Source organism: Limulus polyphemus, unplaced genomic scaffold (genome assembly GCF_000517525.1).
Source record: "Limulus polyphemus unplaced genomic scaffold, Limulus_polyphemus-2.1.2 Scaffold1051, whole genome shotgun sequence".
Taxonomy (NCBI): Eukaryota; Metazoa; Arthropoda; class Merostomata; order Xiphosura; family Limulidae; genus Limulus; species Limulus polyphemus.
Window position 1 is genome coordinate 88186 of NW_013666661.1, and position 14639 is coordinate 102824.

At 37.2% G+C, this 14639-nt stretch overlaps 1 protein-coding gene across 2 annotated transcripts in view; it reads right to left on the bottom strand.

Annotated features, from left to right (window-relative positions):
- Window positions 1–14639, bottom strand: part of LOC106461879 (T-box transcription factor TBX20-like) — a 66444-nt gene that overhangs the window by 6048 nt on the left and 45757 nt on the right. For both annotated transcript variants that reach the window (XM_013921744.2, XM_022388959.1), the window contains exons 3-5: window positions 9116–9389; window positions 6103–6270; window positions 4453–4529 (exon numbers count right to left, since the gene is read on the bottom strand). In XM_013921744.2, the coding sequence (XP_013777198.2) occupies window positions 4453–4529; window positions 6103–6270; window positions 9116–9389 (519 nt within the window). The remainder of the gene's footprint in view (window positions 1–4452; window positions 4530–6102; window positions 6271–9115; window positions 9390–14639) is intronic.

Sequence of the window (14639 nt, forward strand, 5' to 3'; positions counted from 1 at the left end):
CACTTTACTACATCCATACGAAGTCGACAAACACAGTAATAATAACATTCGAAACTAACTAACATTACTACACACCTACTAGTAGACGACAAACACGAGTAATAATAATAACTGTTACGATCTAAACACATTTTACCAGATCCAATTACGAAGTCGACAAAACACGAGTAATAATAATAACTGTTACGATCTAAACACCTTTTACCAGATCCAATTACGAAGTCGGGACGATGAGCGTGTGTTTTATGAGTTAAGGAAATAGAAATCGTAACATTTTCAGATACCTTGAAAAAAAAAAATGGCTGAAGGTGTTGCTTGTATATGATTAGTTTAACAGTAACTTCATGCGCAAGCAACAAGTAGTTCCGATTCTGTCAGATTTAAGATAGAAAAAATATATATACAAAGGTGCTTATCTGTATAATTGCCTATCTATCTACCTGTTTAAAAATGTTCTTTTTTATAAATTAGCATATTCCCTTAAACGAAACAAAAGTAAACTAGAGGGCACTCAGTAGAGCGCATCGGTATGCGCAGCGTTGATCATATTCGGCTTTCAAAAATTACGAAAACGTGTCCGTATGTTCGTCGTTATCAACTCACATGGACCATTTTTGGCAGGACAATGAGGAATAATATTCTACATATGTCCACCAAGTTTCGTCAAAATCTGATCATTTTCGACTGAGTTATGGAGCAAATAGTGTTGGAAAAATTGGCCTCCATGTTAACCGATATATATATATATATATATATTTAATTTTCGTGATCTTGACCTTTGAAGTTTACCCTCCAAAAACTAATCTCCTCTAATTCGATGACGAGGAACCCACTTTGAGACTAATAATGGCTGGAGACGGCTTGAATGGGTAATGAAGAAAAACTTTAATATAAGTTTAACATAACAGCAGATGTACAACGTTTCGACAAAATTTTGTCATCATCAGGTAATCATCATAATCTCCTCTAAGTTGGATAATAGTCCAAATGTATACCACCTTTCGTCCAAATCTATTTAACCATTTTTGAGAAATCTTGCTGACCAACACACACACACAGGGGGTGAGAACATAACCTCCGTCAACCTTCGGGGGTGGAGGTAAGAAAGACAATCGATGTAACTAGAAGAATGTAAAATACCCCATCTGGAGTAAGCAAAAGAAACTAATCCAACCACAACGTCTTTAAAACTTATATTTGCTGTAAACAACTAGATTCTATACTAATTATTGACGTTTGTGCCCCCCCCCTCCCCATCACCTGTAAGCTCGAGGGGCCTATAACGCTAAAATTCTGGGATCGATCCATGCAATGGGCATCATGCAGATAGCCTACTGTGTAGTTTTACGCTTAACAAACAAAGACATTAGTGATTGATGCATACCTTAAAGGCGTAGTTTTTTTTTAAACGTGAATTCGTACGTTTCAACACGTTTGTTAGACGAGGTTTCAAGTGTTTGCTTTTATTGCATAAATTTGTCGAGATTAGGTACCTGTAACACTTAAGTTTACGCATTTGTTTTTCTGTTTCTGTGTTCATGTTTTTATAAAGAAATTATAAGTCATGGGGGAGGTGGGGTAGAGGTCTCCAACCCACGGGGCAGAGCACGTGCTGCCACCCAAGAGCTTGTCGTTTCTGTTCGTGTATTATATTGTTGGCCTTTCAGGGTTTCTTTGGTTAATACACAATAAAATACAACCCTATATACTCTTCAAACGAATGAAAGGGTTAGCGAGGTCACTAAGGAATGGCGCGAAAACAGCTAGGCTTTTTGTGGTAGTGGTTGATTTAGGGCAATCATTAGTAGCAGTTCTTCTCACCCTGATCTCTCGCACTCATCAAGAAGCCAAATTTTTGGCAGACACTTCCTTTGCTCAGAATGGACGAGTAACCCTCAGGCTGGAGACCAAACAGTGCCGCATAGCGCGTGAAACTACAGGCTTGGCTCCTTGCAGAGCGCTAATTATCGAAAATGTTTCTGTGGTGTAACAGAAAAGAAAAATTCAGCATTATTACTTGTCTTGTCAGAATAAACAAAAATCTCAGCAACAGATTCAACATGAATTCTACCCAACATTTACAAAAGTATATTATATATTGAAAAAACTTACGAGGCAATTAGGCCTAAGACCAGTTTATTAAGCATTAGACCCTATTCTGTTGATAATTTTCACAAACTTGTTAAAACAATCAATTAATTAATTTTAAACAGCACTAAAAGCGCCTATAGCCGTTTGATCTTGCACTTGCAAAAGACATTCGAGCGTATTTGGTATTTCAGTTATGACATACAGAGTTTTCTAGCACTAAAAAGATATAACAGTTTAAGACTATATAGTACATTTTTGAGTTGGTCAACATCTATAAGTAGCATAACTAGTTGATAAAATAATAAAACAAAAACTGATAAAAATTTAAATCGTTGTTCCAAAATGCGCAGTACACGGTTTTAATTTATATTGGAAATTAGTGTCTTATATATAGATATTATGTCTACTGGAGTGTCACATTATCAGTTGCTACTGAGCAAGCGACTGCTCATTGGTTAGACAAAGGTCTGAAAGAACGTCACGTGACTAACTTTTCACAACTTCACATGACATGATATGTTGTTTTTCTACAGTCTCGTGTGATAATTATGCGTCTTACAATAAGTTCTTACAATATCAATGTTAACAAATCCACGTCGTACAATACGTTCTTACAATATCTGTGTTAACAATAAGTCTTACAATAAGTTTCAGTACCTCCGTCACTAGTCCGTGTGTATCACTGAGTTTTCAGTACCTCCCTTACCAGTTTGTGTGTCACTGAGTGTTTCAATACTTCCCTCACTAGTCTGTGTGCCACAGAGTGTTTCCCAAATTTAGGAAAAACTCAACTTAATCCATGACAAACAGCTTATTTACGAAAGACTCCAATGCTGCGAGGCAAACAGATTTTAGGGAAATTCAAATATTTCTTGGCACACAGACAATTTAGTAAAACTTCCTATTACTCTATGCCACTCAGAGTATTTTGTAAAATCTTAAATGTTCAAACACATACAAACAGTTTAGAAAAATATTAAACACTCTGCGACATACATACTAGTGAAGGAGGTATTGAAACACTCCGTGACACATAGACTTGTGAGGGAGGTTGACAAACAGACTATTTAAGAAAGAATTAAAATTCTCGATGACACACATATTGGAGTGTTGCAGTATCTCCTTAATTAGCTTGTGTGTCACCATGTCCTTAAATGTCTCCGTAACTAGTCTGTATGTTAAGAAAGGCTTAAGTGTCTCCTTAATTAGCATGCGTGTCACCATGTCCTTAAGTGTCCCCGTAATTAGTCTGTTTGTCAAGGAGTGTTTAAGTGTCACTGTAACTAGTCTGTGTGTCAAGGAATACTTAAGTGTCCCCGTAATTAGTCTGTTTGTCAAGGAGTGTTTAAGTGTCACTGTAACTAGTCTGTGTGTCAAGGAATACTTAAGTGTCCCCGTAATTAGCATGCGTGTCACCATGTCCTTAAGTGTCCCCGTAATTAGTCTGTTTGTCAAGGAGTGTTTAAGTGTCTCTGTAACTAGTCTGTGTGTCAAGGAATACTTAAGTGTCCCCGTAATTAGTCTGTTTGTCAAGGAGTGTTTAAGTGTCACTGTAACTAGTCTGTGTGTCAAGGAATACTTAAGTGTCCCCGTAATTAGCATGCGTGTCACCATGTCCTTAAGTGTCTCCTTAATTAGCATGCGTGTCACCATGTCCTTAAGTGTCCCCGTCCTTGTGACATTTGCCAGTTAGAACTTATTTCTTCTAAATATCTATACCGGAAAATACAAATTCAAAGTTACATTGATGAAATTAAAAAAAAGTCAAGAGCAGGAAATTTCTTTGATATATATATATATATTTTTTTTTTCAAAATGGTTTTCTTGGTTAAAAAAATCTCAGGCACCAATAGAACGTAAACTGTCAATATACAAGTCAATCAGTAACATAAAAAGTAAAATCTATAAAACAACAAATGTATGTTATCATATCCACGGGGGGTGAAACCTAAGAACTCAACTGACTCATCTATTGATAGCTCTAATAGTGTAACTAAAGTCGGTTTAGTTAACAGTTTTTCTTTTTGCAAATGCGGAATTAAGAAACTTCTTGCTGGAGCTACAAAGACAACATATTGAATCATTACCTTTCAGAATGCTTTATTTTTACTATACCCTAAAACACACAGACTGACTGGGAACAGTTAAGCACTCCTTGACACACAGACTAGTTACGGGGACACTTAAGTATTCCTTGACACACAGACTAGTTACAGAGACACTTAAACATTCCTTGACAAACAGACTAGTTACAAGGATGTTACTCAAGACTTGTTAGTTATTGTACTCAAACGAAAACTTACCTCTCTAGAAGGATGTTACTCAAGACTTGTTAGTTATTGTACTCAAACAAAAACTTACCTTTCTAGATCAGAGAGTCTAGATGAATCTCGAAAACCTTTAGCAAACGGATTACTGTCAATCTTTAGCTTTGTAATCTGTGGATTCAGATAAAAAATCACAAAAAAACCTGATAATAATTACATTATTAGGAAGGAGAAAAAAATTAAAAACTTTACTACTTCATAATACAGGGTACAAACAAAAAGTTCCTAAATACAACTTATTCCTGTTTTAATGCAAACTTACATAACTGTTTTTCTGATATTCGTCCGCCGCGGGTATTAAACCCCAAATTTTAGGACTAACCTTGAAGATGTAAATCTTACCGTTGAGCTACTGAAGAGCACAAATATAGGACACCACTGAGTTAATAACGTATAAAAGTAGCAATATTAAGAAGGAAATTATTTTGGTTTGTTGTGAATTTTGCTTAAAGCTACACGAGAGATATCTGCGCTAGCCGTCCCTAATTTAGCAGTGAAAGACTAGAGGGAAGGCAGCTAGTCATCACCACTCACCGCCAATTCTTGGGCTTCTCTTTTACCAACAAATAGTGGAATTGACCGTCACAATATAATGCCCCCACGGCTGAAAGGACGAGCATGTTTGGTGGTATGGGGATTCGTACCCGCGACCCGCAGACTACGAGTCGAGCTCCCTAATCATCTTGCCATGTCAGGCCCCAAGTATATGTAAAATGACCCCAACAATGCCAAGAATTAATAAGCGTATAATAAAAATACACCAAAACTGTAATAATGTAGAAAGTATTACAGGAAGGAAACAAGAAAAATGATAATCTAAGAAGGTAAGAAATCCGTGGTTTAAATTTGTACAAAATGGAGATTTTTAAGGCGCTAAAAAAAGAGAAAAGTCTAAAGTTTAGAAAACATTATTATAGAAACATAAAATGACATCGGTTTAAGGATGCAGCAAATAAGAAGAATATGACAAAAGAAGAAAAATAATAGTCAAAAGGTACAGAAAACTATAAATAAGAAAAATTTGTAATAGGTAGTATTTTGGAAAGCATGCAAGGAGAAGTGGTGTGCTTTGAACATAGCAGCTTTACGACGGAGTCTCTAAGAATGAGAACTAAACTGCATGGCTATTGTCATGATGTGTGGAAATTAACGGTTTATAAAAGCATTCGTAGAATACATAAAATAAATAATTTATGTGTGATTACAAGTAAAAAGTTTAGAACACAGAAACAAAGTCTAAAACTGAATAAATCAACTGTCTTAAAAACGAATAAAACTACAATATTTTGATGATACGGAGAACATGCCAGGGAAGATAAAACAAGGATTCAAAGGTGTAAAAAATTATGATCTAACCGTACATAAAGAAGCTGAAATATTTAAGAAATTAACTATCAGAAAATGTAAGAAACAAATTCTCGAAAGACAATAAATTATCATAACATTTTTATAATAAAATTATTCAAAGCTTATTTCAAACGAACAACCATGTTTTAAGCTACAAGTTTTACAATAAAATTATTTTAAACCGCTTCGTAAAATACTTTTCCACAAATAGTTCTAAATATTTCTCGAAAGTAGGAAAATAGGAAACTGCTCTTACTAATAATTACAATAGCTATAAGCGCGACTTCAGGATAAACAATAGTATATTGTAAAAGTATTGTTCAACAATCAAACATACCAGTTGATTCTGGTAAGCCGTCACTGCTGTAAAGACGGTTTCTGGAAATATATATGTCCTGGATTGTTCAGCTTCCAAGTCCGTTATGTGGATAGGATTCGGATGATCTGACCCGAGTTTAACCAGGTGAATTCTGGGCTGATACTTATGCATAGAATTAAGAATAATCTAGGGAAAAGATGTTACAACGTAAGAAAGTAACGCTCTAAGTACAACGTTAGAAATCGGATACACAAATAGCGAACCAAAACCTTTACTCTACAAACATCGCTCTTAAAGGTAACTTTTGTACGTCATGAATTATTAAAAAGAACAACGAAATTTTCAGAATCAAATAACATCTCTCATTTACAGTTGCTTAAACGCGGAATTTATATAGACAGCTTTGTTTATGTCATGTATTTACTGTTACCACTACAGCCTCAGTTATTTACAGTCATTACTACAGCCTCAAATATTTACTGTTACCACTACAGCCTCAGTTATTTACTGTCATCACTACAGCCTCAGTTATTTACAGTCATTACTACAGCCTCAAATATTTACTGTTACCACTACAGCCTCAGTTATTTACTGTCATCACTACAGCCTCAGTTATTTACTGTCATCACTACAGCTTCAATAATTTCTGTCACTACTACAGTCTCAAATATTTACTGTTACCACTACAGCCTCAGTTATTTACTGTCACCACTACAGCCTCAGTTATTTACTGTCATCACTACAGCTTCAATAATTTCTGTCACTACTACAGTCTCAAATATTTACTGTCACCACTACAGTCTCAAATATTTACTGTCACTACTACAGCCTCATTTATTTACTGTCACCACTACAGCCTCAGTTATTTACTGTCACCACTACAGCTTCAATAATTTCTGTCACTACTACAGTCTCAATAATTTCTGTCACTAATACAGCCTCAGTTATTTACTATCACCACTACAGCTTCAATTATTTACTGTCACCACTACAGCCTCAGTTATTTACTGTCAGAACACATTATGTGTTCATTTGCTACAAATTTTGTGTGATCAGTTGCTACGACACACTGTGTTACCAGTTCCTACGACACATTGGCTGATCAGTTCCTACCACACATTGTGTGATCAGTTGCTACGACACATTGTATGATCAATTCCTACGACACATTGTGTGATCAATTTCAACCACATATTGTAGATTAGTTGCTACGACACATTGTGTACTCAGTTTGTACGACACATTGTGTACTCAGTTGCTACGATACATTGGATGATCAGTTGCTACGACACATTGTGTGATCAGTTCCTACGATACATTGGATGACCAGTTCCTACGACACATTGTGTGATCAGTTCCTACGATACATTGGACGACCAGTTCCTACGACACATTGTGTGATCAGTTCCTACGATACATTGGACGACCAGTTCCTACGACACATTGTGTGATCAGTTCCTACGATACATTGGATGACCAGTTCCTACGACACATTGTGTGAGCAGTTCCTACGATACATTGGACGACCAGTTCTTACGATACATTGTGTGATCAGTTCCTACGACACATTATATGATCAATTCCTACGACACATTGTGTGATCAGTTCCTACGATACATTTTATGATCAGTTCCTACAACACATTGTGTGGTTAGTTCTTATGACACACCGGATGATCAGTTGAGATGACACCTTGTGTTATAAAGTATCCTCATTGTACAATGTAGTCAGTATACGCTTCTGTAGAATTCATTGGCTGACATCATCAGCTGATCTCCGACTCCCCAATCCCCATTTTAAAACTTCTATACATTACCAGAACTTTAATCTGATGGAAAAAAAAACAATTCCTTCGTGCACTCGAATAATAAAAAACACAGGGGTTAAGACGTATATTTTATCTCATTTTTACAGTTTCTAAAATGACGGACTCGAGACGCTTACACAGAGAAAGTTTAAGATTATACCACGTGGAGACGTTAAAACCAAGACATTGAAAAAGACACAAAAGAACGGACTTTAATCATTTTCTTACCTGGTGTGTTCCCTATGGATGAGACATGTCATCTAGCTACCAATAAACCAGTGATTTTCGAGAAGCCTAAGTTAAAGATTTAGTAATATAACTGAGCTCCGCTTTACGTGAAGAACTGGGACACCGCAAGTGTGATATGTTGTCGCCACATATGGCAAAGTCAATGACGGATACAATGTAAGTGCGCTGTGTGGCGATATTTACAATATTTAAAATATAATGGTTACTATGCTTGGGAGGGTCTGAAGACCGGACTACAAGAGCATGAGGACGTATTTACATACCGAAGTATCATCAGTATACGTCAAACCGCTCACGAGTTATATATGATACGATATATCCACAAAATATAACCAATGCCCACAAGCGCAATATTACAGCTGGGTGACCGATAATCGTCAAGGTCGGCTATGAACACGTAGGTCGCCACAGTGGATCATAGGTACAGTGAAACACGTTGGTCGCCACAGTGGATCATAGGTACAGTGCAGTGGAACACGTAGGTCGCCACAGTGGATCATAGGTACAGTGAAACACGTTGGTCGCCACAGTGGATCATAGGTACAGTGCAGTGGAACACGTAGGTCGCCACAATGGATCATAGGTACAGTGGATCACGTAGGTCGCCACAGTGGATCATAGGTACAGTGAAACATATTGGTCGCCACAGTGGATCACAGGTACAGTACAGTGGAACACGTAGGTCGCCACAGTGGATCATAGGTACAGTGAAACATGTTGGTCGCCACAGTGGATCATAGGTAAAGTGAAACACGTTGGTCGCCACAGTGGATCACAGGTACAGTACAGTGGAACACGTAGGTCGCCACAGTAGGTCATAGGTAGAGTGAACGTTCATGTTTGGAGAAACTTCGTTCAGGTCAATAGGGATGTTATTGTTAGGATGATTTGGTTCACATAAATGTACGTTCTTGTCTAAAATTAAACATTTGGTCAGTCTAATAACAAAAAGTATTTGTTTTGCAAGTTACTTACATGGCATTGTTTATCCATATCATTATTGGTCAACTTGACCTTTTCGAAGGACACAACCTGTTTCTTCAGTTGATCTCCAGTAAAGGGGGAGTCTGGGTGGAGGTAGATTCGTGCCGGAGAAGGTGGATCAGCTTTACCGGCAACCAACCAGGAGGAGCGGTGGTAAGCGTAGCGGTACCGCTTGTTGTCTACCGGAACAATATCCAGCAACACGGCGTATTTGGTCTGAGCATCGACACCGCTGAAAGATATCCTCAACGTAGGAAACATTCTCCTGTAATTAAAGTTTATCGATTTAATTCTTCTTTCGGTAATTATTGAATTAATATCTATAAACCATGTTACAGCGCTGTTACCGGTGTTGTTGTTTCTTTTTAAAGTCGGCATGAGCAAATAAATAAATAAAACGTAGTTCTTGACGAAGAAAACCTCAGAAAATTGCTGACGAGGAAAACAAAAGTTATAAGTAACGTAGAAAAATGTTTAACAAAATATCTTTATGTTTAAGGAAAACAGACGACTGAGTAAGAATTTAAAGTTTTATAAAAAACATCCAATCCTTTAAAAAAACGAATACTGGGATGATTAAAAAGACTCCGGTGGCACAGCGGTATGTCTGCGGGCTTACAACGCTGGAATCCGGGTTTCGATACCTGTGGTGGGCAGAGCACAGATAGCCTATTGTGTAATTTTGTGCTTAATTACAAGCAAACAAGGATTAAAAAATGGATTTCAAAACGAAATTACGTGTGCATTTATTTTAAAAGTTCTAAAAACGTTTTTTTTTAATTTCGCGCAAAGCTACACGAGGGTTATCTGCACTAGCCGTCTCTAATGTAGCAGTGGAAGACTAGGGGAAAGGCAGCTAGTCATCACCACCCACCGCCAACACTTGGGTTACTCTATTATCAATGAATAGTGGGATTGACCGTTACATTATAATGCCCCCACGGCTGAAAGGGCGAGCATATTTGGTGTGAAGGGGATTCGAATCTGCGCCTCTCAGATTGAAAGTCAAGCGCCCTAACCACCTGGCCGTGCCGGGCCTCTAAAAACGAATTAGTGTGAAATGAACTCAAAAGAAGTGAATGGAACGGTTGTATTTGTATAGAAATAATCGAGTGATTGTTTTTTTCATAGTTTTGGTTTGTTTAAGTATAAAGCTACAAAATGGGATATCTGTTCTCTGCCCACTACGGGTTACGAAACTCGGTTTATAGCGTTGTAAGCCCGCTGTGCCACGAGGGAGCTTACGGTTTTGTAACGAAAAGTAGTCGTTTTTTAACTTATGTTAATGAATTTATTTCACGAATCTCTAATTTTACGAGAGAACGTTCTACAAGCTTATTTAATGCTGTTTCTATTTACTAAGGGTAGTTTTATTATGTGTAATATAGATGACCCGGGTTCGAGCCTTGCCCAAGATATTCTTTTTTTTTTTTACTACATATCCATATATTTCAAATCATTACTGAAATATGTTATTTTACTAAAACAATTACCGAAATAAATTCGTGTTGTACACGGATAACACACTCTTACTCTACCTTGAGCCCTATTTTACTAAAACAATTACCGAAATAAATTCGTGTTGTACACGGATAACACACTCTTACTCTACCTTGAGCCCCAAATTGCTATAATTAAAAAAAACGTATAGCCGTGGGGTCTTTTAGCTCGGTTCTTTTTGTTCAGTCTCTTTTTTTTCCCGCGAGTGTTCGGCACCAAGTTTTAACTTCCTCTCTCCTTACGTAAGTCTATGATTTCAGTCGTTAGTTAATAAGCGGAAGACTATGTCAAATTTTACGTAACATCCTGAACTATATTCGAGCCACACGCGAGGTTTATCGTAATGGACGCGCTTTCATATCTCGTGATACTGAGAACGGCCGACTTTAAACAAATTAAAGTATGTATATGCGTGCTCCCAACGTGTGAATGACTTCCTGACTAACTTTCTCATTAAAGGCTCGAAACGAGTCGTAGTCCATGGAGTCTGACTCTTACTAAAAACATGAACCAAGTCCATGGAGTCAGTCTCTTACTAAAAATATGAACCAATGAGAACGAAGACATACAAATATACAGACAGACACTGGACTTCTTTGAAGCGTAAAGCGACGCACCTCTTATTTAATTTTTGTTGTTGTTTCCTGTACTGCCATGAGGGGTAAAATAAAATGATCGAGGAGTAATTTATCACGCTACCTAGCGGATACTTTTCATTACATTTTGAGGATAGATAAAGATGATTTTCAGCTCCTAGAAACTGGTAATTCAGCTCTTAAAGAAACATATATATGGAATCGTTAGCATAGCTGATGTGAACCATTACTGTTTACTTGGCACCAGTAATGCACCTTATCTGGTCTTATGATAGCCCCCCCCCCCCAGTGGTACAGCGGTACGTCTGCGGACTTACAACGCTAGAATCCGGGTTTCGATACCCGTGGTGGGCAGAGCACAGATAGCCCATTGTGTAGCTTTGTGTTTAATTATAAACAAAACCAACCTATGCAAGATAAGAGTCATTGTATTGGAACAATTTGTATGTATTATTAGCTTTATATATACTCAGACGTTGATACAAAATGGAAGATTATATGGGGTTAAGGGTCAGGTGTTGAAGGGTAACCCTTAAATCAGATAAGGGTATACGATATAGTATTCCTTCTTTTCCTTTACTCCTTCCAGTTGATGGTACGTGGGCAAATAGAATGACTACATGATGAAAAATACTACCTCAACTGATTACTAGAGTCACGTAATCCTTAACATTGCGTGCTTTCTCTTGAATTGGCCTCTACAAAGTAGCTATGGTAATTCAACCCTTCTAACAAAAGAATCTGTAAGTTCCGAAACTAATGGTGATTTCAAGGGCTTTACACAGTCCGGGGTGACGGCTCTGAGCTTATTCTTTTGTTTGTGGAATGTGTGAGAGTACAGATCTTCTCAAGAGCTCCACTTTCAATAAACCTCACATTGGCGCCCAAAATGAAAAAATGTCTGATAAATTCAATATACCTAACATTGGCGCACAAAATGAAAAAATGTCTGATAAATTCAATATACCTAACATTGGCGCCCAAAATGGAAAAAATATCTGATAAATTCAATATACCTAACATTGGCGCCCAAAATGAAAAAAATGTCTGATAAATTCAATATACCTAACATTGGTGCCCAAAATGGAAAAATGTCTGATAAATTCAATATACCTAACATTGGTGCCCAAAATGAAAAAAATGTCTGATAAATTCAATATACCTCACATTGGCGCCCAAAATGGAAAAAATGTCTGATAAATTCAATATACCTCACATTGGTGCCCAAAATGAAAATGTCTGATAAATTTTCAAAGAAATTTGACTTACGTTTTTAACACAGTGTAAAGCATGCCACTTTATATCATTTCAATACAGAAAATGTAAAAAAAATTATTATTCTTTCATAAAAAAAGTACCAAAGTATAAAATAATTGGGCCCAGCATGGCCAGGTGGTTAGGGCACTCGACTCGCAATCTGAGGGTCGCGGGTTCGAATCCCCGTCACACCAAACATGCTCGCCCTTTTAGCCGTTGGGGCGTTATAATGTGACGGTTAATCCCACTATTCGTTGGTAAAAGAGTAGCCCAAGAGTTGGCGGTGGGTGGTGATGACTAGCTGCCTTCCCTCTAGTCTTACACTGCTAAATTAGGGACGGCTAGCCCAGATAGCCCTCGTGTAGCTTTGCGCGAAATTCAAAACAAATAAACAATAAAATAATTAAATGAAGCTGATATAAATGTCACAGTTTCGCAGACCTATGACTGAAGAGCAGATTTCGCTGAATACACTACTTTATTGTATTTTGTATTCATGTCAAAACTACTAATTTCGAACAACTGACCAAGGGCAGTGAGTCAATACGTGATATCGTAGGGATTCGAACTCAACTCTGTCACAGGGTTAAGTCGCACCAACTGTTAAAGCCTCGGAAATCTTCTCCACTCTTTCTGTTTTCAAATAACGGCTGACGTTGCAGTGAAGCGTGACGTCGGACACAGACAGTGTCTACAACGTTTCAACGTCCTCAATACCCAGTTTCGTAAATAGACATGCATAAAAAACAAAAAACGCAAAGTCTCAAATAACATCACAATTAGTTAAGTCCCGCAAAAACCAGCGCTACAGTTATGAACGTAATTGACAACTAAAGATCAGTTAAATTGGATAGCTGCAGAATTACTGACAGAGGACGCGATGTGTGAATCAGAAAGATGAAAATATCGTCCCACTTTAGAAACCAACAGAGGCTTAGGAACCTGACTACTTAGCATTGTGTGGTTCCCACTGATCCACTGAAGGAACGGAACAAGGATCACGGTTTCTAGTTTTTCATCCCGTAAAAAATAATTAAAATCCAGAACTTCATTCCCACTGATCCACTGAGAGAACCGAACAAGGATCACAGTTTCTAGTCTTTCATCTCGTAAAAAATATTAAAATCCAGAACTTCATTCCCTCTGATCCACCTCTCACACGTCTTGTTAGTAAGGCTCGGATATTGTTAGATAAAGAAGGAAAAGTCTGGTATCTAGAACTCACACGTCTTGTTGATAAGATTTGAAGACTATTAGCTATGAAAGGAAAGTTTGGTATCTAAAATAATACATCTAGCTGTTAATACTTTTAAACTATTATAGAGGAAAACCCTGATATGTGAACTCATATCACCAGTTGATGAGGCTTAAAGACTAGTAGATGCATTTTGTCATACAAAGACCAAAGGTAAAAGACCGAATTCAAAAGTTCAAGCGACATATATGAATTAAATAATTTTATTTCGTATTATCGACTTTTGTTCTTGTGGCTTATAAGAATTTCTGGATTTTCATTATTTTCTACGGGATGAAAAACTAGAAACTGTGATCCTTGTTCCGTTCTTTCAATGGATCAGTGGGAAGGAAATTCTGGATTTTAATTGTTTTCGACTGGATGAAAAACTAGAAACTGTGATCCTTGTTCCGTTCTTTATTCGAGTCTTACTAACAAGACGTGTGAGTCCAGATATCAGACTTTCCTTTTTATCTAACAATATTCGAGTCTTACTAACAAGACGTGTGAGTTCAGATATCAGACTTTCTTTCTTTATCTAACAATATCCGAGCCTTACTAACAAGACGTGTGAGTCCAGATACCAGACTTTCCTTTTTATCTAACAATATTCGAGTCTTACTAACAAGACGTGTGAGTCCAGATACCAGACTTTCCTTCTTTATCTAACAATATTCGAGTCTTACTAACAAGACGTGTGAGTCCAGATACCAGACTTTCCTTCTTTATCTAACAATATTCGAGTCTTACTAACAAGACGTGTGAGTCCAGATACCAGACTTTCTTTCTTTATCTAACAATATTCGAGTCTTACTAACAAGACATGTGAGTCCAGATATCAGACTTTCCTTTTTATCTAACAATATTCGAGTCTTACTAACAAGACGTGTGAGTCCAGATACCAGACTTTCTTTCTTTATCTAACAAT